The sequence below is a fragment of the Microtus oregoni genome, unplaced genomic scaffold (assembly GCF_018167655.1).
Source record: "Microtus oregoni isolate MIOR12 unplaced genomic scaffold, Mior012 000048F_ref0000485, whole genome shotgun sequence".
In the NCBI taxonomy this organism is placed as follows: Eukaryota; Metazoa; Chordata; class Mammalia; order Rodentia; family Cricetidae; genus Microtus; species Microtus oregoni.
This window is the reverse complement of record NW_024543222.1, coordinates 14,197,893-14,222,672: the sequence shown is the minus strand read 5'-3', so window position 1 is coordinate 14,222,672 and position 24,780 is coordinate 14,197,893. Positions and strand designations below refer to the sequence as shown.

Sequence of the window (24,780 nt, the reverse complement as noted above, 5' to 3'; positions counted from 1 at the left end):
TTCCCTAGTAGAGTAATGGATTGGAATCCATGTAGGAGAGAAAGTATCAGGACTAGTTTTAGGTTTTGTACTTAGATATATTAGCATTTGTTAAAGGAAATTTTATTTATATTTCATAGGCTTTTGCTGAAAATCGCATGGTGTACATATGTAGAACACTTTGCATGATCTGACACACAATAAAGGTCATATATAGGTAACAACTATTTTCATTAATGTTAGTACAGTCTAAAAAGGTGAAGCTTCACTTTTCTTTCACTTCTGTGGGGTATGTTTATGTATATTCTTTATTTAGTTCCATGTTCTTAGTAGCACACACTCATCAAACAATGTAATGAGAATGAGTGTTTGCCTCTGTAGTGAATGAAAATGAGGACATGACCGCTCCTGGGTGTGGTTGAGGAGAAGGTTTTTATTGTAGATATGAGGGAGAAAATAGCCAGAGACATCTGGAAGAGTATAGAGCAGGGAGACAAAGTAGGAAATGAGGTATGACCAGCAGACTGAACTGGACCATTGGGGGGAGGCAAGAGGTAGAGAAAGAGAGGAAGAGAAGAGAGAGGGAGCTATGTGTAGTTAGTCTTTCTTGTCAAACTTTCTTTTGGGACTGCCACCTCCTCAATAATGACACTGAGATTTATTATTAATTATGAAAAGTTTGACCTTCAGCTTAGGTTTGTTTCTAGCTAGTTCTTATAACTTAAATTAACCAGTTTCTATTAATTTATGTTCTAACACTTTTTTTTTTAAACCCTCTTCCACTCTGTACGTCTGACTTCCTCCGTGTCTGACCTCCTCGGTGTCCGACCTCCTCGGTGTCCAGCTTTCTCAGTGTCTGACTTCCTCCATGTCTTGGTGGCACCTCTCCTCTTTCTGTAGAGTTCTTTTCTTGGCCCGGAAGTCCTGCCTATTCAATCCTGCCTAGCTATTGGCCATTTAGTTCTTTATTAAACCAGTCACAATGATATATCTTCACACAATGTACAAATATCCTACAAGATGCCAAGAGGACCAAGAGCAGAGCTAAGAATGGCTGGGTTATATAGGGAAAGAGAAACTAAAGGAAGGGAAGCAAAGCTCAGGGCCTGGAGAGGTTTAGGGTAGGGGCAGGTTGGGTGTGGGGTGAGAAGTGCTAACAGGGGCCAGGTTAACAGGTACTTGCTATGCTGCCAGCCTGGTAGTCAGTTTCTGGCCCTGATATGCTAATTGGCCAATTTGCATGGCAAAATTGGCCATTTGACCTGGGTTTCTTTGGGACATAACATGTGGCCCCTTCCAAAAACTTAACCTCATGGTAAGAATGAGGAAGACCTCGGAAAGCTCCAGCTGAGAGACATTCTTCTTATTATTAGTATTCCTCAATACTATAAAGATCACCATAAATAAGTTTAAGAAGCTGTCACAGTCTGAGGATCCTACAGAGACATAATGTCTAAATGTAAATGGTATTCTAGAACATAAAAAGAGACATTAGATTAAAAACTAAGGGGATTTAAACAAAATATAGACCTTAGGTATAGTAATATGTCCTGTTGATTCATTAGTTGTAACAAATGGTTATACAGGGAACTGGGTGTGGGATTTACGGGATCCCTTTGTGCTATCTTAGCAACTTTTCCATAGCACACACGTGCACACACACTCTAGACGTAGCACTTTTCTCTTTTTACTTAGTTTTAGTGTTAGGCCTGGCATTTTACATATTCACTGTGTGCCTTGGAAACAATCATCTACTTGTAAAACACGGACATTATTACTATGGTTGCTTTACTTATGGTTATCAAGTCTGCTGTTTTTGCATTATTAGTCATCATCATTGATACTTATCTATAGCTTCAGAATCAAAATATTCTGAGTTAAATAGAACTTTTTTTGTGCTACAGATCAAATTGTTCTGGAATATGCTAGATGCTTCAGGAAATTATAGATTAACAATCAACTCATTACAAGCAATTTACTTAAAATCTATTTTTTAAAAAAGTTAGAGCTTTTAAACTGACTATATAAGAACCTTGACAGCCGAGTGGTGGTAGCACACACCTTTCCCAGCACACAGTAGGCAGAGGCAGGTGAATCTCTTTGAGTTCAAGGCCAGCCTGGTTTACAAGAGCTAGTTCTAGGACAGGTTCCAAAGCTACAGAGAAACCCACTCTCCAAAAACAAAACAAAACAAACAAGCAAAAAACCCAACCAAAAAAAAAAAAAAAAAAAACCCTTGACATCTTTATGTTCAGGCAAACTTTGAAAATATTGAAAATATACATTTATAAAAAGAATTAACTATAACATAGGTAAATTATGTTAATTGGTTTATTTTATTTGGTATAGAATGTGTCTTTTTTCTTTAGAGGAAAGGTACTGTGGAAAAATGCATTTAAAAACTAACTCAGAGGCTCAGGGTGTAGTTTGGGGATAAGAGTACATGCTTAGGCCCTGAGTTCAAACTTTTAACAGCATAACAGCATGAATGAATGAATGAATGAATGAATGACCTAGTTGTGGGTGGGTCTGGGATTCTATAGGAAAATTCTTATTGAAAAATAGTTGATATTACTGTGGAAAAATATATTTTCTTTTTGTAAAAGTACTCTGGGCAGGAAAACACAGGATTCCTTAAACTGTGTTCCAAACCATATCAGTACCACTTACTGGTTTTTCTTGAGCTTGCCTTTTTATATAAATGTGTTAATTTGAGAGCTGGCCTTAAAAATAATTCAGCAATTTCAAAAGTACCAACTGCAAAGATTTCTTGGAGCTGGATTTAGTTTATTGTGAGCCACTTGGCATTGGTGCTAGAAACTAGTGTGTATGATTGCATCTGTGTGCACATGTGTTTCATGTTATAATACACACCTTGTTCACCAGTGTTATAATTCTTGTCCATAAGTAGTTTTATTATCTAATTTCATTGATGCTACTTATTAGAGATTTTGTAAAAATTCAAAATTATTATTCCACTGCCCTTAACCTTTTCACAATAATCTGTGTGATTTTTTTGATAGAACAAAGGCTAAATCTCGCACCATATTATCTTAATGATTTGTCAGGAATTTTCAGGCTCATATTATTTACATTTTATGTTTTTAAAAGATGCTGTACTTTGATCAGCCATATAATAATCTTCTGTATGTATGGACAGGTCCTTATGATTGTTGTACAGTAGAACTACATCAATGAATCATATCATTTAATTTTAAAAGAAAATATAATAGAATGAAATTTAAGTTTGGTTCTAATTTGGGAAGAATAAGAATTATAGTCTTTATAATTAACTAGTGTGTAACAGTTATATATTCATTCCTTTATGTTGGAGACATTCAAATTTACTTTAAAAGTACTTTTTAGTTTATTAACGTAGCCTAATACACCAGTATCTCCTTATCCATGGCTTACTTTCCACTGTTTTAGTTGCCCATGGTCATATGTGGTCTGTACTTGGAAAACTCTAGAAAAAAAGTGATTTTTGAGTTAAAAAAATTGCAAACCTGTCTGAAGAGTGTGGTGAATCTCACATTGTTCTATGTTGTTGGCTTAGGGTATGAAATGCCCGTTTGTCTCTTAGGATGTTTTGAGTATGAGGTAGAATTCCTACAGACCCACTGGTCCTATTCTCAGCCTTCCTAATGCTGCGACTCTTTAATACAGTTCCTTGTAGTAGTAGGAGCGGCGGGGCTGCGTCCTCAGCACCCTGGCCGCTTGGCTAGCTTATGCCCTGAAATAACAATACACAAATTGTATTCTTTTAAACACTGCTTGGCCCTTTAGCTCTAGCCCTTACTGGCTAATTCTGCTATCCCGATCAACCCATCTCTAATAATCTGTGAGCACCGGTCTTACCAGGAAAGATTCAGCATGTCTAACCTGGCGGCTTGCTTCGTCGCGTGCCTCTGCCCGGGAGAGGGGAGCATGGCGTCTCTGCGCTCACTTCCTCTTCCTCCCAGCATTTTGTTCTGTTTACTCCACCCACCTATGTTTTAACCTATGAGGGCCAAGCAGTTTATTTATTACTTAACCAATGACCTTCCTCCATCAGTTCCTCATGTTTAGCCATAAAATTATTTTTGTTGCTACTTCATATCTGTAATTTTGCTAGTTATTAATCTGATGTGCAGTCACTATGAAAGGGTCATTTGTCACCCAACAAGATCATGACCTATAGGTTCAGAACCACTGTTCTAGACTGAGGAGGGTCTTGTGATTTACTATAAGACAAAAGTAGGTCAGAGATGTGGGGTGGGGCAGTTTCTTTACCATATTTTGAGAAAGAGAAAGTTTGTTTCTGTGGTCTATCTTGGAGAGGGGGTTAAATACCAGGAACTACAGATGAAAACCAAAATATATATACCATAGTATTATATTCCCCTGTCTCACCCTGAAACATTAAACCCTTTGAGCAATATGTTCTTGATGACCACAATTATGTTCTTTCAGTTAGTTCAGCATTTTTTAGCTTCCATATATGAGTTATGTAGTATTTTTCATTCTGTATCTGATTTACTTTAGTTAGCATAATATGTCCATGCTTGTGGCAGATAACAAGATTTGTTGCTTTTAAAAGTCTGAGTAATGTGCTTTGTAAGTTTTTTTTTAATCAATCTATGGACACGTTAGTTGGTTCTGTACCTTATTTAAATAGATTATGCATCAGTGAACATTTAACTACACACACACACACACACACAGAGGGGGGGCAGGTTATATTGATTTAATTTCTTTTGATATACCATTGCTAGAGCATATAGGAATACAGTTTTTAAGTTTTAAGAAACTTTCATATTGTTTTCCAGAATGTCTAAAGTATATTGTGTCTCATACAACTAGCTGTTGTTAGTTGTATCAGACTAACATCCAGCCAATTTATTTTTGTGAGCTATTATTTATTGGTGATTTACATTGGTATAGATTCTTGTATATTGATACAAACTTAAATTATATTAAATATTTTCCTATTTTCTTATTTATTTCTTATTTTTATTATTAAAAATTTCTGCCTCCTCCCCACCTCCCATTTCCCTCCCCTTCCCCCCACTCCCTTCCCCCTCCCTCTCCAGTCCAAAGAGCAGTCAGGGTTCCCTGCCCTGTGGGAAGTCCAAGGTCCTCTCTGCTCATCCACGTCCAGGAAGGTGCGCATCTAAACATATTAGGCTCCCTCAAAACCAGTACGTGCAGTAGGATCAAAACCCAGTGCCATTGTCCTTGGCTTCTCAGTCAGCCCTCATTGTCCAAAAAGTCTATCATGCTATAAAATGTCCAGTGTGACTGCCTCTCAGTTACCAACACCCCCACCAAATAACCCAAACCAGTTCTCTGAAGGTGCACTCAATAAACCCTGTATTCTAGAATAGTCACCCCTACTCTTCTTTGATTACTGTTTACACAGTTTTCCGTACCTTCACTTTCAGCTTGTATGTGTTCTTACAGTTTAAGTGAGTCTCTCTTCAGGCAGCATACAGTTAGATTTCCCCCCAATCAACTACTTTTTGTCTATTGATTGAAGAGTTAATATTTACATGGCTGTTGATAGGTAATGAATTGATTACTATTGCCATTTTGTTAAGTTTCTTTTCTAGTGCCTTTGTTCCTTTTTCTTCTTGCTACCTTCTTTTATATTTTATTAGCATCATTATTTTCTCATGATAGTCTTTGATTTCTTTCTGTTCTATTTTTACTTACTATTTGTTTTTTTAATTACCATGAAATATTTTTAGTCTATTTTAAGATGATAACTTAAAAACATAAAGACTAGCTGGGCGGTGGTGGCACACGCCTTTAATCCCAGCACTCGGGAAGCAGAGGCAGGTGGATCTCTGTGAGTTCAAGGCCAGCCTGGTCTACAAGAGCTAGTTCCAGGACAGGAACCAAAAGCTATGGAGAAACCCTGTCTCGAAAATCAAAATAAATAAATAAATAATAAATACATACATACATACTATATACTTTAATTTCTCATCTTATTAAAATCATAGTTTACAACTGTGTAAACCATTCACCAACATTGTTATAACTAATATGAATTTTTTCCAACAAATTTATCAATAATATGTAAATCTGATGAACGTGAATATATCCTCAGTGTGAACTACTGCTGAAATTCTGGCTTTGAATCCAGGCAGCTGTTTTCAAAAGATTGATAACTAAATATTTTTTTCAACTTTTGTATCTTAACATTTGTACTGCAATAAAAAGTTATTTATCATCATTACAGGATCAGTGTGTTTTGAATTTGACTATCTACTAACTTTTACAGATTTGTACCTTTGCCTTTTTACTGTTAATGAACACATTTTCATTTTAATTTGTTGAATTCCCCTTATTTCTTGTAAGGTAGGTTAGTGGTGATGAACTACTACATCTTTTGTTTGTCTGGGAAAAATTTTATCTCGCCTTCATTTCTGGAGGTCAGTTTTGCTTCAAAAAAGTATTCTTGATGCGGTTTGTTCTCTTTAGGACTTTGGACATATCATGCTGGTTAGTGTCTCTGTCTATGAGCTTTTTATCGAGAAACCACTGCCAGGTGTTCCCTTTTTCTCTTACTCTGTGGCTGGGTGGCTGGCCTCTGATGTCCTCCACTCCTTGTTCTCTTGCTCCTCTTCATCCTCATTTCTTCTTCTTTTTATTCTCTCTCTGCTAGCCCTGCCTGTCCTTTATCCTTTCTTGCTATTGAACATTCAGCTCTTTATGAGACCATCAGGTGTTTTTAGACAGGCAAAGAATCACAGTTTCACAGAGTTAAACAAATGCAGCATAAACAAAAGCAACACAGCTTAAAATAATATTACCCAACAATTATGGACTTCTAGCATCATTCTTTAAATAGTTTTTCTCTTTAATTTATCATCTTATTAATGTCACAGTTTATCACATAACTCCTTTCTCTTATTTTGGACTGTGGTCTGCTTTATAATAAATACTTCTTGAGTCCTGGAGGCTTTTCCCACTCAGTGTTTGTCAGGCTGACCTGTGGACTCACAGATTCTTTTCTTTGATTGAGTATGCTCTATGGAAATTTTGAGTTCAGTATTTGTGCTAATTAGTTCAAAATTTATTTATTTGTTTTGAGGCAACTTTTCATTGTATAGCCCAGGTTGCCTTCAAACTCTTGGGATCCTTCCTCCTCCCACCAAATGGTGAGTTTTGAGATATGTAATACTGTGCCTGCCTCATGTGTGATTCTTCTTTTGCTTCCTATATTCTTGTTAATTTCTCATTTTCATTTTTTTTATGATTTTATTTTGTTTGTGTTTTCTTGTGGCTCGCTGAGCTTTTTTATGGTTATCATTTCAAAAGCATTGATCAAGTAGTTCATATATTTCTTTTTATTTAGAATATTTTTAAATTCTGTTTTTTGGTTGTGTCTTGCACCCGTTCATGTCCCTTACAACCTTGTATTGGTGTCTGTAGTTTGAAGATGTTTGTACCTATTCTGCTCTCTATAGATTGGCTTTTGTTGGAAAATTCTTTATTGTTTAGTTCATGCAGAGATTTTGGGTAGGCTCTCTGTTGTATCTATGGATAGGTAGGCTTACTGCTAGATTCTCTAGCAGATTAGTGAATACTTGAATCAGCAGGTGAGTGGGCCAGGTTTCTGGGTCTACAAGAGCTTACTTGGGGCTTGGGTCTGCTAAGGTGCCTGGAACCTGAGTCTATAGTGAATTGGTCTGTTATTATGGTCTGGAAATTTGATAATTAGGGACAGATGATAGAGACATGTAGATGAATTCTTGCCCTGTCATAAACAAGGGGTTTGTGTTTAGAACACATAATAAAAAGATTGACAACATCATAATGAGAAGTAGAGGCAAGCTCCAGGTCCACATGAAAGAGGGGTCACCACAATTTAACTTGTTTTTTTTTTTTTTTTTTTTTTTGTGTGTGTGTGTGTGTGTGTGTGTGTGTGTGTGTGCGTGCGTGCAGCTGTCCTGGACACAGTGCATGGAACAACTCTTTCAGGACTGAAAGGGAAGGAACAATGGGAAGATTTGGGGTGGGGGGATCTGAACCATTCATGAGTTTAGGATTTTCCCCCTTCTGGTATCTGTTACTTAGAGCTTATTGCAGCTAAAGGGCCACAGGGTACAGACAGAGACATCTTCAGTAAGAGCTTTCTGGTTCTGATTTAGGAGGGGAAAAGAGTCTTCTTCATGCTGAGACAGATCATGTAGAAGACCTCCCTAACCTTGTAACCTCCTGTGTTTTCTTGTTAATGACAGTGGGAACCCACATAAGACAAAATCCTAAGAGGAGAACCTTCTCTGTTAGTGGAACTGTTACTACAGCCATTTTCCAGGAGTACCAGGAACTGGAAAACACTGAAAAGATTGTAGAGAAAGCTACCTCAGGAAGTTATGATTATAGTATGGATGTGACCATAATTATCCCAATTATCATACCAAAAACATGTCAGGATTGATCTAAGAGATCACTGACCAGAGCATAGTCATGTCTTGCATGTAGGCAAGACAGATGAAACTGGAACTGTGAATAAAAGCTTTCAGAAATGGAACTGACATTTCCCAGGAGTTGAAATAAGGCTTGAAAAATCATATTTAAAATTTTGAGAAAGTTCAGGCATAATCTAAAATTACACACAAAGATTAACAAATTACATATAAAGGTGATGTACAGAGAACTAGGACGTGCGTTGGTAAGGGAAAAGATGGAGATGTTAATACCAGACTGAGTCAGTGAAATTACTGGACAAAAATGTCTTATAAAAAATGTTCCAACAGCGAGTATATGAATCTTCTCAAAATGAATAGAAAGTCAAAAATTTTAGTGAGAAAATAAGAGACACAAAAAGGAATCTAATAAGAATTTTAGAACTAAAATTTAATAACCAAAGAAAAAGTATACTTGGTAGGCTCATTAGCAGGATAGAGACCGAACAGCAATCTATGGCCTGAAACTGTGTATATACAAAGTATCAAAATCTAAACAAACCCCTAAACTATCAAAATCTAAATAGAAACAAACATACAAATGGGAGCTTAAGCGATGTGTAGGACAGAAGCAAAAGGTTAACATTTGTGCCATTGGAGTTCAAGAAGAAGAAAAATCTAAGTGTGATGATAAAGTATTTAATCAATGACTATCTACTTATCAAAACAAACTCATTGAACCTTAAACAAGAAAATGTAGAGACATTTATACCCAGTAACTATTGATTAATCAGTCTGCTAAAAACTAAAAACAAAGGTCTAGAAATCAATCTGAGAAAATGAAACAACAGTTACAATGATTAGGAAGATTAGAGACTATGCCAATGGGCCGGGATGTCACTCAATGATAGTGTTTCACTAAGCATGCAAAAGGCCCTGCCTACCTGAGCGTAATAATCCCAGTATCCTACCCCCCTGCCTCCCATGCACAAAATAACAAAAGTGGGATATAAACAAGATTACACAACCACCAGATAGCCAGTGAAATACATTCAACTTCACTAGTTTTTTAGTGAATTAATGTCTTGTTTATGTTGTTGCTTTCAGAAGAGTATACACAGATGCCAGCACATTCACACACACATACTCACTCTATGTATGTGAGGAGGCCAAACATTAAGATATCTTCCTTAATTGTTTTTCTACCTTTTTTTTCAACAAGGTGTCCAGTTTAACTGGAACCTCACTGTTTTAGCTAGGCTGGCTGGTGACTGAGCCCTCAGGGTTGGCATGCCTCTGCTCATTCAATGCTACAGTTCATAGGCATGTACCAGGCTTTTATATGGGTTCTGAGGATTCAGGTCCTTGTTCTAGTACAACAAGTACCTTACCTACTTAGCCATTGTTTCACTATTAAAAAGAGAAATACAAGTTAGAAGTCTGTAAGATTTGGGGGCATATTCGATATTAATTCATGAACTTTGTAGTGGAATAATTCCTAGAGGGTTAAAAACAACAACAACAAAAACAACAAATTCTAACTTTGAATTGGTCAGTTAAAATATCCAGCTTTGTCAAGTGTGGTGGCATAGCCTTTAATCCCAATCTCTGAGTTTAAGGCCAGCTTGGTCTACAAAGTGATTTCAGGACAGCCTGGCTATGGCAGTATTGCATCTTACAATAAGAGGCAGACATGAACACACATTAAACTTTTCAGTTAGGATGGAGAGTAGAGAACATGAAGTTCAGATAAGAAATCATTTTGGGAACACTGCACCAGGTGCAGGTTTAAATGGCAGACAGACCAGTAAGGAAGAGATTGCAATAACTGAAGAGTGTATGGTAATGGTTTAGATGAAAATAGTGTAGTAAAAACAGAGGGTGTACATTCAATTTGAAGGAAAGGCATGGTGACTCTCAGTTGTGGTCTACCTCACTATAGCTGGTGGTAGCACTTGGTCAAAGAGGAACATGTGGAATTGTGGGAAGAGCTTTAGGGTGTGGTTCTGACCATGTGGTGTTTTAGATGGCTGGCGGCATTCCAGGTAGATGGAATGGACAGCATCAGTTATGTGGGGCTAAAGCTCAGTGGAGAGACTTAAGCTAGGGAAACATTCATGAAAGGATAGACTAGATGAGAGGAGCATTTTAAACCCAGCCTTGATAATTTTTATTTTATTTAACTGAGAATAATAAGTTAAAGCAAGGCTGGGGATAGTTCAGTCAGTAAGACGTGCTTGCCTTACAAGCACAAAGACCTGAATTTTATCCCTAGATCACACGTGAAAGAAACAAACAAAAAGAGTAATGCTTTTAAAACCTGCTTATAGTTGTTACTTCTTGTTCCTATTAAGTTAGAAGTAAGTGATTACATAAAATAAAGTAAGCTGCTGAATCTTTAGTACCTTTTACATTTAATCGAAGTAAGAAGAAGTTGTAGGTTTAACTTTATTTAGTCTGATTTATTTGTTTGCTATTTAACTTAGGCTGACCTGGTACTCTATGTTCAGGTTTACTTGAAGCAATTAATCTCTCTACATTCCCTCTGCACCAGCCTCCTGTGTCCTGGGAGTATAGACATGTGCCACCAAGTGTAGATTTTAGGCTGTTTTGTTTTGTTTTAATTTTGCATATGCTTTACGGAATTCCTAATCTATTAATTTTATTTTGTGATTTATTTATGATGATATATATAAGACAAAGTGGAATTATTTATGAATGTAAATTTTTTTGTAGCTTTTTGAAAATTTTAGAAAGAGGTATATACAGTCCTTGAAATTATTTGACGTATTTTAGGCAACAATTGTATATCATTTAGACATTGTTTTTGGTCGGGTCTTCTAAGCTATAATGCTCTGAATGAATTTCAGAATCAACAAAATTCCCTCATTTCTTCATGTGTTTGTATGGTGGAGGCAAAAAGCACTTTTCCCTCCATTGAGCTTTTGTAAGTCCCTCCCTACAAAAATAAGGACAAGAGCAATTGGTTTACATAGGGAAATCCTCAAATGTTTAATGATACAAATTGTAAGAAATGAAAATAAATGATAAGCATGGTACTTTTTGATACAGATGTTACCCGAGTTAGGTCAAGCTCATTATCTCTTCATGCTGTTTTTTACTTAATGCAGATGGAGGAAGCGAGGAACCACCGGATCGAAGACAGTCGAGTGTAGATTCTCGCCAAAGCCGCTCTGGGCAAGGTAAAATTTCTTTCAGTGTCAGCTATTCTTTCATACTTCACTTGGGGACTGGGGTTTTGCGGGGCCTCTTTTAGGTATTGTAATTTCTTATTTAGAGTTTATTGATTAATCAAATGGGGCCTCATGTCACTTTTAAAATGATATTAATACTTAATTTTTTCCAACATTAATGATAAATGTCTAGATATTAATTTTGGAAAGTATCAAAGTAAACTTTAACACCATCATTGGAGTATAGTCACATACTGGTTTTTCCTCTTCCTCTCTCCTTCTCTTTCTCTCTCCCTCCATCTCTTTCTTTCTTTTCTTTTTTATTATTTTTTAAAAGGCACAGTCTCGTGTATCTCAGGCTGACCTTGAACTTCTGGTCCTCTTACCTCCTCCTAAGTGATTACAGGTGTGCACCACCACACCCAGTTTACGTGGTACAGGATGGGGATTCTTCCTAGGACTTCATGAATACTAGGCCAGTAGTCTCCCAGCTGAGCTACTCCAGCCCCCACATACTGGATGTAAAATTTTTCATCAATATAATATTTGTTGTCATAACTGTCTAAGAAGAAATGGTAAAATTGTTGTATTCTTTTAGAATCTTTCTGCTTATTTCCCTTTAAGTTTTTTGTTGTTGTTGTTGTTTATTTTGTTGCATTTAAATTAAACTTTTTTCCTGATCTGGCTACTATTCAGTTTTGTTATTTTGTGATTATAATATAATATAATTACATCATTTCAACTCCTTCCCTTTCCTTCTTCTAAACACTCTCTTATTTTTTAATACGTGTGTTTATGTGTGTGTACACACTAAATAAAATCTGTTCAGTCAGTTTAATTTTACTTATATGTGTGTTTTCAGGACTGTACCAACTGGTATGCTCTTCCCTGAAGTAGACTCTTTCTCTCTTTTCCAGCATCCTTTAGTTGCCTGTAGTTCTTTGTGGAGGGTTGAGGTAAAGTGGTGTTTTCTCTCATCCACTTTGATATGTCTGTTGTTGTTGTCCTTATTTATCTCATGTTTAGACAGTCATGTTGGTGAAGCTTTATGAACACAACTCTGATATTACCAGGAGCTGTAGTCTTCACAGTGAGATTCCTGATCCTCAGGATCTTATAATTCTTACACCCTTTCTTCTGAAATGTTTCTTGAGCCTTAGGTGTGGTAGTTGTTTTGTAGATATATTTATTAGGACTGGGCTCCATAAACTCTGCCTTGTAATTGGTTGTGATTTTCTGCAATGATCTCTTTCTGTTGCAAAGAGAAGTTTTCTTGATTTAGGAGAATCTTTTCTGTCTTGAGGTAACCTGCTGCCTTAGCTTACCCTCTCAGACATACCCATGCTCTCTGCTCCAGTTTAGGGCAGAGACCTCTGATGTCTTCTCTTAACCCTATCCATGTGGGAGATGGGAGAAGAGCCTGACTACTTGTCCTCTACATCCTCACATTGTTGATCATGGATGTTGCTCCTTACATTTCTCCCTTCTATGCGTAAGCCAGGCCTGATACACTGAACTGCACTTATGCTGTTTCTCCATACACCTGCTCTGGATCTGGACTTCAGTTTCCTCCATCTAATTGCATTTACTCTCTGTTTTCTATGACTTTATTTTATTATTATTTTCTGTGGTGTATATATGTTTGCCTGCATGTATGTCTGTATACCACATATGTGCCCAGTTTGTGCAGTGGGGAGATGGGGTCATTAGATCCCCTGTAACTGGAGTTCAGACAGTTATGAGCTGCCATTTGGGTGCTGGAAATCGTATCATACTTAGATGACATTATTTTCCATAAGAAAGTGCTTTACAGCTTTACATGCTTTGATTTTCTTTTTCTTTCTGTTAGTTGTTTTTGAGACAGGATCTTCCTATGTAGCTTGACTGACCTGAAACTTGCTATGTGATAGACCAGAGTGGTGATGACTTGCTATGACCCTCCTGCATCTGCCTCTTTAGTTGCTAGGATTTATAGACAAGCACCAAGTATGCCTGGCTATATGCTGTTGGTAAAATGTATTTAGAGCTTTTGATTGTGATATTTAAGTTGTGAATTTGTTATTTGTTGTATTTGGAAGATCTGAACTTACATGATAACTTACAAGAACTCTTGAAACATCTTTGTGTATAGTCCTCTTGTAATTCTGCAATTCATTCTTGCTGATATTTTTAACTGTAACACTTTTATTTTCAGGAAATTAAGCTTGAAATTTGCTCTCTAGCCAATAACTCTTTATGATCTTGGGGGTGTATTAGAATTTGTGTGGGTATTTATTAGCCATATTTGTATTTCTAATGTTAATGAGCTTAAAAAACTTTTAACAAAGCTGTTGCTCTTTCATTCACCTAAAATAATCTCATCATCATCATTTTATATGTTTCTCAGAGCTCATACTGACATATGCAAGGGTATATAGATATATATGTACATTCATAAATTAGTTTGAATATTTTAAAAACTGATGTATAGTTTTGGTTTTTCTGTTCTCTCTTAAGTAGTATAGCATGGTTATTCTTATATAATGTCCTGAAATTGTTACTTAAAATTGACATATTCATATAATGTAAGTAGTCAATAATATATCCTACCACTTCTTCATCTGTGTTTTAATTTATTTGTAATTATTTATAATCTTTTAAAGTTATTGTAATATGCAGTTTCAAGCACATTTTCTGTCAAAACATACTAGACTACTTAGGCATTATGATAATTTGCCTAAACAGCAATAGAAACCTTGTAGAAGTCACTTCCTACTTATCCGTATTTACGGAAGAAAAGGAAAAAAAGCATGGCAGCTAAGAAGATTGAAAATTGTATTGAATGTATAGAAATATTTTGATCTAAAGTATTATCTGAATTTTTCTGATAAGAGATAATCACAAAAACCTGGGGAAAACCCTCTATAAATCTTAATGGAAAGCCATGTTGGATGGCAAAGAATGAGGAAGGAACCTATTAGTAAAGCCTAAAGTAATATTATTATAGAATCTATATGTGTTTTATTCCATTGGAGGAGCAAGTTGTATTTAATGTTTTATTCACAGTAAAAGATTAAAGAGCTGTTTCCCACAAGGGGGCAGAATAAGACAGCTTGAAAACTTAATACTATAAAATACATAGAATTATTGGGAAGGGGAAATTACCAAGAACCAGAAAGGAAAGGAATGTAAACTAGGTATCAAGGATGTGATGATTTGCTTCATCAACAAAAATTAAAAATATCGGTTGTAATATTTGCCACATCATAAGTTTTAAAAAGTAATAATCATTTCCCAAGATTTGTCTGTCTTTCATACAGGGCTCTTATGAGGGAAGTTGAATGATTAAGTTATAAGAGTTAATCACCTTTTGTGTTTCTAGCCTTGGTGTTGGATGACACTTGTATCTTGCCTTCTGTAGACTGAATTTTGTTTTGTATATAGAACTAAGTTTCAGGGTGCAATATGTAATCTTTGGCAATGTGTAACATTTGAAATGTGACTGGTAGAAAGAATGGTGTGCTCTAAATGTACAGTGAGTGCTGAATTTTAAGTATATCTTTGTAGTCATATCAGAAATATTTACCTCTACTTATTGGAGCATTATTAATAATAGTTGCCTTAAAATCTGTTTTGTAATTCCAACATCTGTACCATCTTAGAGTTTGCATCTAAGACTTTTCCCTTTCAAGTTGAGATTTTTCTGTATCTTCATATGCCAGGTTATACAGGATTGTATCCTATACATTTTTATACCATTTGCGTTTTATTTAAATTCCAAAGAGAATATTGATTTTTTATGTTGATGTCTCTAATCAACCAGATTATATTCACCACATATCATAATTTTCATTTTGAGGCCTTTGTTTAATTTAAAAATTTACAAAGTGATTTAGGTAAATTCCACAAGTGATTCACTGCATTTGTAGACCAAAGTAGTGGACCAAACTGGACGCCAAAATAAGCCTGTTGTTCCTCTATTATGTTGAATATCTCAGATACTTTCGTACAATTAACAGAAAATTTATTATTACAACCTCTTTTCATACTCCTGAGGCCATAGGTTTTTAAAAATAATCTTTTTTAGAGTTTTCATATTTTTTTGGTAAAAAGTTTGGCAGATTATGTTCATTAAGAAATTAGTACATTTGGTTTAAGTCTTACCCTGTGGGATGCAACCCTTTTGGAGGTCGAATGACATTTTCACAGGAATTGCCTAAGACCATTGGAGAAAACTGATATTTACATTATAATTCCTAACAGTACCAAATTACAGTTAGGAAATAGCAGTGAAATGATTTTATGGTTGGGAATTACCACAACACAAGGAACTGTATTAAAGGGTTGCAGCATTAGGAAAGTTGAGAACCACTGGTCTAAGTTTTCATCTCTGTGGTTTGTTGTTGTTGTTGTGCGTGTTTCTGAAATATAGTTATGCTGTGCTCTGATGTATAGGAAAGAAAATCGTATTTCTTCTCTGATTCATATTTAGTCTTTGGATGATCTTATGCACTTTCATTGGAAACTTATATACTCAGTTTTGTTTGGCTTTTGGTCTGGTTGCTTGCTTTTCCATTTTCTTTTTCTTCTCATTGGGTAGAACAGGATACCTATATAGGGCTGCAGTGGAGTGTTTTCTTTCTGCTGTGTGGATGTCAGGAGTGGAGTTTGCCTTCTATCAGTTTGAATAAGTTCTAGTTTTGGCATGTTTTGCTATGAATTACGTGCTTTGATAGATTTCAAAATAGCTATTTTTTTCTATTCTTCTGGAAGAGCAAAGGGATTTTGACCAGTATTCTTTGTGAAAAACCTCATAAAGCATCTATAAACAAAACACAACAGAATGAGAAGGCTTCCAAAACTGGATTCCTCAGGCTTGACTCCATTGGGACTTCAACAATTCCTAATTTTCCTACCTTGTATTGAGTGAGGTACCTTGCTGAGGTTTCTGCTCTGTTAAGTCAGTACTGTGTTTTCTTGTTTGCATCTTATACTTTGGGCAAAGAAGTTTACATCATAACTTCTCAGACAAATAAAAAAATACTACTGATTTTTCTAATGATGGAAAGTCCAAATAATATTGCATCTAATGTAATATGTGTGTGTCCATATCATAACCTGGTGAGAGCACCAGGTGTTACCAATATGCAAGAAAGAGGGGAAGAAAATGGTAGAAGCAAAAAAATTGGAGTGGGGCCAGTCTTACCCTTTTATAGCAGTCTATTCTCCTGACTATTATTTTTTAACCAGTTTCTGCCAGATTATTATTAATCTTCTCACAAATGTTATGCCCCCAATCTCTGTCTACTAAATCCTGTCTCTTAAGGGTCCTACCATCTTTTATTATTATTACATGGGGATAGTATATGGGGGACCAACCTTTTAGCATAAGAATCTTTAAGAAACAAATCATATCCAAACCATTGAAATATGGGTCTTTTGTGGATTTAATAGTTCCATTAATTTAGTGCTCATTTTTTCCAGTGCTGAATATTCTCTGGATTATAGTAATCTTATAGTAAATCTTAAAATGATATACTATAAGGCTACCACCTTTGTTTTTTATTAAAAATTATTTTGAGGCTCTCGTTTCTTTATGCGTCTACATTTTAATGTAACTTACTGATTTCTGTTTTTTTAAATCCTGTTTTCCTTGGTAGTGCTTCATAACTCTAAATTACTTTTTGCCTTGAAATCTTTAGGCTCATGAATATGATCTATCTTCCATTTAGATTTTTAAATTTCTCTCCACATTTGTAGTTCAGATATGTAACTTGACTACTTGGTCCCTAGCTGCTTTGAAGATTCTAGAAATTTCAAGGAAGTAGGTCATTGGACAGGAACCCTTGGAAGGTTCTTCCTAGTCTCCAGTTACTTCTTCACTCTCTGCTTCTTGTCTGTCATGAAGTAGTGTAGGTGTCTTCTATCACACATTCCCACCAGCCGTGATAGTCTGCCCCAAGTACTTGAGCCTAACAGCTGTGCATTGAAACCTTTGCAACTGTGATCATGTGAGCACACCAAAATCTTTCCTCCTTTAAGTTATTTTCTCATCTACAGAAATAACCAATACAGAAAATTGATTCCAAAGAAGTGAAGGGTGGTTGTTACGACTGAACCTAATGTGTTGTTCTTAAGCCTTGGAACCGGTTTGCAGGAGGATTTTGCAAAGTTTGAAAGGCTATAAAATTGTAACCAGAGGTTACCTGGTGCTTCTAGTGGGGACTCAGGAGACCAGAACACCAACAATAATGAGGATAACGAAGGAAAGATTCATGGAGTTTTAGGTGAGAAGGAAGACTCTATTGAGAATCAGACTATCTAGTAAAGAATTTGTCTATATTTTGTGCATGCTGAAACTTTGAGTTAAGATTAAATTGGAATTAGTGAACTAATTTGATAAAGCAAATTTTAAGATAGTGTAGCATTCAGGGTATAGTCACTACTGGCTGCTTTTAGTCAGGTTTGAAGTAAGAATTGGGAGCGACAAGCAGACTCTAACAATTTGAAAAATGTGTGTTTTGTCCAGAAAAAGAGTGTTTCAAGTGTTGTAAGGTAGGTTGTCTTATTAAGGAGATTAGTGCCATTAAGAAAGTGAGTGCTTTGCATTGGGGTCATAGGAAAGATATGTCGAAGATTTCTCAGCAATTAGTGAGACTCCACTCTATGTAAATGTGTTAGGGTTGTTTCCTAGGTTGATAGTGAATCTACGTGTAGTTTTCATCTACATTTAGATATTTTTAGGTATTTAGATAGAAAACATATTTTCTATTTTCATTTTATTTAAAAATAACTGATCAATTCATATGCCCGTTTATTGATGGATTACTTCCTCTCTTTAAGTGTTTAATTTTTGAGCTTGTATTAAATTCTATATTTTAATCCTTTGTAGGATGAATAGCTAGAAAAGATTTTCTTCAATTCTATAGGATAACTCTTCACTTTTAATTGTTTACTTTGTTATGCAGAAACTTTTAAATACTACACAATCCCATTAGTTAGTTCCTGCTGATATTTCCTGAGCTGTCAGTAAGGGAAAGGAGTTTAGTGTCAGTCTTTTGCATGCATATAGCTTTCCTAGCATCATTTGTTAAAGAGGCTTCTTTTTGTCAGTGTGAGTTTTTGATGTGGGAGTGTCATATATCAATCTGTTGATTTCATTGGATAAGCAATAAAGAAACTGCTTGGCCCTGATAGGTTAAAACATCGGTGGGAGGAGTAAACAGAACAGAATGCTGGGAGGAAGAGGAAGTGAGCTCAGAGACACCATGCTCCCCTCTCCCGGGAGGATGCGAGAGCTCTGCTCTCTGAGGCACACGCAATGAAGCTCCGACCCAGGATGGATGTAGGCTAGAATCTCCCTGGTAAGCCACCTCGTGGGCTATAGCAGATTATTAGAAATGGGCTAGTCCAGGTGCGAGAGTTAGCCTAGAAGAGGCTAGATAGAAATGGGCCAAGCAGTGTTTAAAAGAATACAGTGTCCGTGTAATTATTCCGGGGTATAAGCTAGCCAGGCGGCCGGGGTGCTGGGGACGCAGCCCCGCCGCTCTTATTACAACAAGTTTTTGACACCCTGATAAGAATTAGATGTTTACAACTGTGTTAGTTTATTTCTGGATATTGTCTTTGGTCTGAGTCTGTATTTGTCCCAATGTCTTGCAGTCTTTCTTATTATTCTTTTTGTGCAAAATTTTTTAAGTATTTGAAATCTTTGTAGATCTGTATGATTTCTTTTCTATTTGCGGTTTCCCCCGTTTATATGAAGATTATCATTTACATTTGGATGGCATTTGCACTGAATCTGTACACTGCTTTTGGTAATATAAGTCTTTTAAACAGTATTCTTCTCATCCTTCTAGTGGGTACCTTTCCATCTTCTAGTATCTTCTTCAGTTTCTTCCTTAAGTGATTTATAGTTTTCATTGCAGAGGAGTCTTTAATGTCTTCAGATTTATGATCAGGTTTGTTGTTTCTGTTTATCTATTTTGAATGGATTGTTTTCTGACTTAAATTTCAGTGAGTTACATATTAGTATACACAGAAACTACTTATTTTCATAGGCTGTTTTTGTTCTGCCACTTGACTAAAAACATTTATTTGTTTATTAGATATAAATTTTCTAGATGAATCTTTTGTGTCTTTAAGTGAACAATTGTATTGTCTATAAGAAAGCATAATTTCTTCTCTTTTCTTATTTCTATCACCTTTGTATCTTTCTCTTGCATTTTGTTTTATCCAAGAATTAAAGTACTATATGAATAAGAGTGGACAGTAGACACCTTTATTGTGTTTCTAAATTTAAATGAAATACTTGCCATTTTTCTCCAGTGAGTTTCACATTAGCTATAAGCATCCATCTGAAACAGCCTTTGTTGTTTTACATCTAGCTCATTTTATACTTTTGTCATAAAGGGATGTTAAAGGGTTGGTTTTTTCCTCCCTGCATCTAGGTAAACTCTCTTATGACTTTGTTTTTGGTTCTAATTATGTACTATATTGCATTTACTGACTTGCATATGTTGACTCATCCTTGCATTATTAGAATACAGCCAATTTGTTTATGCTGCATCATCTTTCTAGAATGTTGTTAATTTCAGGGTACCAGTATTTATTGAAGATTTTTACATTTATGTTCATCTAAGAGGTTAGTTATACTTTTGGTTTTGGTTTTATTTTTTTGCGGGGAGGGGAGGAGGAGATAGGATTTCATTCTTCGCTCACATAGGTCTGAAACTTAGCCCAGGATGGCCTTAAACTCATGACGTTGCTCCTGTTTTACTCTCCCAAGTGCTGAGATTATAGGTATGATCTACAACGTCCTGCTTCTATGTGCGTTTGTTATTGGGGTATTGTTGGCTTTCTAAAGTGATATTGGAAGTATTCCCTCCCTTTCTATTTAATGGTCTATTAGAATTCATCGGTGTCTAGAATCTGTCTCTTTTATTTTGGGAAATGTTTAATTACTGTTTCTATCTCATTGAGGTTTGATCCCTTGGAGTTGTTTGATAGTTCATCTATATCAAATTTTCCATTTTTTAAAGGTGTTTTATAAGTATATAAAATTTTAAATATTCCATAGTGATCCTTTGGTTCTTAGTGGCATCTGTTGTTATTCACTCTTGTTTATTTTGGTTTGTTGGAATTTGTCAATCTTTTTTTATCCTTTTAAAGAGTCAGCTCTTATTTTTGTTGATCCTTTATGCTCTTCTTCTTTATAGTAAAGTTTTGTTCCATTAATTTCAGTTCTGATAATTTATTCTGTCTTTTCAGTTACTATAATAATTTTGGATTTGGCTTGCTAAAACCTTCTTGTACATCATTAGACTATTTCACTGATTTTTTTGTTATCACTGATTTTTTTAATGTATATACTCATATATCCTTTTAGAACTGTTTTCTCAATATCCCAGATATTGGTAAGTGATACTTTATTTTCATTTAGTTATAGGAATTTCAAAATTTACCCCATTACTCAAGGTCTCAATCTTATTTCAAAAGTACACTGTTCAATCTCCATGTTTGTATAGAATCTGTATACTTCCCTTGATTCTAATTTTCAGTTTCGTTCCATTGTTATCTGATGCCACAAAAATTCTTTAAATTTATTAAGACTTATATGGCCTAACCTATGTGCTTTAATTACAGCATTTTTTTTAGTTTCCTGTAATTGGGGTAGAGGTAACTCTCAGAGATACCATACACGATCAAATAAAAAGCCCAAAGCCAATTTTTGAGTCATTAGTCAGTGGGATCCCATAGACACTCCCTAACAATGCGGGATATTGCCATTACTCTTGGTTATACTCTGAAACTTGATGGTAAAACCCTATTGCTAAAAACACCTCCTACATAAGTCATAGGACATGGCGAAATCCAGATGGTACCAACTTGGAAGCTTCATCCCTGATAATTAGCTTTTATAGTGCTAGAAGGTGTTATACATGCTATCAGTAGAGAAAAATGATCACTGTCTTACCTGGTTGTGAACCTGGTAACAACTGCCCTGGCAGGACATGCCTGCTGATTTAGTAGTGGCACAGATGTGATTGAAATAGCCAACTACTTTCTGATTGGCTAAAGCCTGCCCTACAAGGCAGAACTCTTTTTTGGAACCGTTAATTGGGTTTTTTGTTGTTGTTTTATTTTATTTTTTTTTTATTTTTTTGCTACTGGCTAGGTTATGATCCCTAGGGGAAAACCTCATAGTAGTAATCTGTTAATAAACTATTTCCTAAGTGATCATTTGTTTGTTTTTGGGATAGGGTGTCTCTTTGTAATTTTGCCTGGAACTCTCATTTTGTAGAATAGGCTGACCTTGAACTCACTGATATCCTCCTGTCTCTGCTTCCAAGTGCTGGGATTAAAGGTGTCACTACCAGGCCCAGCAGTTACTATCTTTATGCATATAGAGTAGTTCATCCATCTCTCAGTCCTCATCAAAGAAGCTTCTTCTTACAGTAGATTGTCATTAATACAGATATTCATAACTGGTCACTGTTGACTGCTCAGTTTTAAATGGACAGCTGTGTCATACCCCATCCCTCCAAGAACTCTTTGATAATTGAGGATAAAGGTACAGAAAGATTCTAAAAACCAGGGATAGTGAGTGTCTGCAATGAAACAATGTTTGTGAGACGTGATAGCACCACTGCATATGTTTGTTTGTTTGTTTGTTTTACTATTTGAAATAGACCATTCCACACTGTCTTGCTTTTAGCATTTCTGGTGAGAGAGCTGATAAATTCTGATGTGTTTGCCTTTGTAAGAATTATGGAGTTACTTTCTTGTAGCTCTTAGTATTTTCTCTTTGTTTTCACCTGCTAGCATTTTAACTATTATGTGACTGTTTAAATTAGGATTTCTATTGCTGTGACAAGACACCATGACCAGAGCAACTCTTTTTTTTTATTGAGAAAAGGAGAAAAAAAAAACAAGTTTCCAACTCCTACCAGCCTCCCATTTCCCTCCCCCTCCTCCCACCCTTCTCCCCCTCCTCCCACCCTTCTCCCCCTCCCCCCACTCCTTTCCCCCTCCCTCTCCAGTCCAAAGAGCAGTCAGGGTTTTCTGCCCTGTGGAAAGTCCTAGGTCCTCCCCCCTCCGTCCATATCTAGGAAGGTGAACATCCAAACTGGCTAGGCTCCCACAAAGCCAGCACATTAAGTAGGATCAAAACCCCGTGCCATTGTCCTTGGCTTCTCATCAGCCCTCATTGTTCGCCATGCTCAGAGAGTCCGGTTTTATCCCTTGCTTTTTCAGTCACAGTCCAGCTGGCCTTGGTGAGCTCCCAATAGATCAGCTCCACTGTCTCAGTGGGTGGGTGCACCCCTCGTGGTCCCGACTTCTTTGCTCATGTTCTCCCTCCTTCTGCTCCTCATTGGGACCTTGGGAGCTCAGTCCAGTGCTCCAGTGTGGGTCTCTGTCGCTATCTCCATCCATCACCAGATGAAGGTTCTATGATGATATGCAAGATATTCGTCAGTATTGCACCAGAGCAACTCTTATAAAGGAAAACATATAATTGGGTGACTTAGAGTTCAGAGGTTCAGTCCATTATCAGCATGGTGGAACATGGCAGTGTGTAGGCAGACATGGTGCTGGAGAGGTAGTTGAGATTCCTACATCTTGCACAGGCAGCAGGAAGTGGTCTGAGACACTGGGCAGTATCTTGAGCATATATGAGACCTTAAAGCCTACTTCTGCAGTGACACACTTCCTCCCATAAGACCGTACTTACTCCACAAGGCCACATCTCCTAATAGTGCCACTCCCTTTGGTGGTCTTTTTTTTTTCTTTCAAACCATCACAGTGACACAGAGAGGTTCTTTTTTGGTCATGTCTGTTTGGGTCTTTAAATGTCTTCAGTTCTTGAAGTTTTACATTGATCTTCATTCTATTAGTAACAGTATTAGGTATTGTATTACTTTTGTAGAACTGTGACCCGTTTTCAGACAGAAACATTTTAAGCCATGGAAAATTTATTTTGGCTCATATTTTAGAGAAATGAGTCACTGAATAGTTGGCTCCATTTTTCTGGTTGTATTTTAGAAGAGAACATTGTGGCAGTGGTAGGCTCTGGCAAAGGAGAATTAATCAACTCATGACATACAGGAGGAAGGAAGGAGAGAGGCGGGGGAGAGAGGGGGAGAGGGAGGGAGGAGGAAGGGGAAGAGACCTGGTTACCTATCTACTTCATATGCTCTCTAGCTCTTGAAATTTCCAGAATATCCATCAAATAGAGAGATATCAGGACTTTAACACGAGCTGGTGGTAAACGTTTCATATCTAAGCTATAATGCATGCTTGTATGAAAACTTAAGGATTTAAAAGTTACCACCAAAGGTAAAAAAAAAAAGTGTTAACAAATAATAACAGTACAAACTAAGGGATAAAAAAAAGTGTTAACAAATAATAACAGTACAAACTAAGGGATAGGGAAAGGAAAAGGGAGAGAAAAGGCAAAACAGGAAAAAGAATATGGGATAGAAGAATGAGAGATAATAATGATAGGAAACAAAATATTAGCACAAGTAGTGAACAAAACAAAAAATCCAAATAAAGCCCAAACAAATAAAATAGATGAATATTAAGTGGATAATGGAGACACTTTGCTGCCCTCTCCCCAGGAAGGTAAACTATAGGATAGTGACTTGCTTTTTTCTGAATAGGTTAACCAGAAACAACAATTTGAAGACAGACCCTCACCACACATTTCCAGTTGGAGCTTGCTGGTTGGTAAGACCTCTGATAGGTTGTCAGCTGTTCTGCATATCCAAGCCCAGCAACACAACTGGTCTACCTGATTGAATGCCTACCTGGATGTGGAAAATAGCTGAATAATAAGTTGCATTTAAATCAAATGAGAGTGCAGAAAAGAGTCAAACCAGGCAGTCTGTTCTTCCTGTCACCACCCCATCTTCCTTGCTTAGGACAAAAGTAGGGCACCAAGTGATCCTATGTGCTCTGACATTGCCTGTCTGTTCCAACCTCCATGTGTATTCGCACCCTCCTTGGTCTCACTCTTCTTTGCAGAGCTCCTTAATAGTTCCCTAATAGAAACCCTCTGTTTCTCTGTGTAGCATGCCATATTTTCTCTTGGCCCTTCAGTGTCTAGGCCCACCATTAATGACACATTTTTGGGGTGCTGAACATGAGATGTGGTGACTAGTCAACTTCTGTAGAGCTCAGGATGTACCAGAGGATCTATAGTCAAACTGCAGATTCCTAAGAAT

At 36.4% G+C, this 24,780-nt stretch overlaps 1 protein-coding gene across 8 annotated transcripts in view; it reads left to right on the top strand.

Moving 5' to 3' along the window:
- The window catches only part of Tanc2 (tetratricopeptide repeat, ankyrin repeat and coiled-coil containing 2), a 331,636-nt gene that overhangs the window by 82,015 nt on the left and 224,841 nt on the right, over nt 1-24,780 (top strand). For 7 of the 8 annotated variants that reach the window (XM_041635621.1, XM_041635620.1, XM_041635618.1 and 4 more), the window contains exon 3: nt 11,510-11,581. The exons of the other annotated variant lie outside the window; for it this stretch is intronic. In XM_041635621.1, the coding sequence (XP_041491555.1) occupies nt 11,510-11,581 (72 nt within the window). The remainder of the gene's footprint in view (nt 1-11,509; nt 11,582-24,780) is intronic. 8 annotated transcript variants of the gene reach the window in all.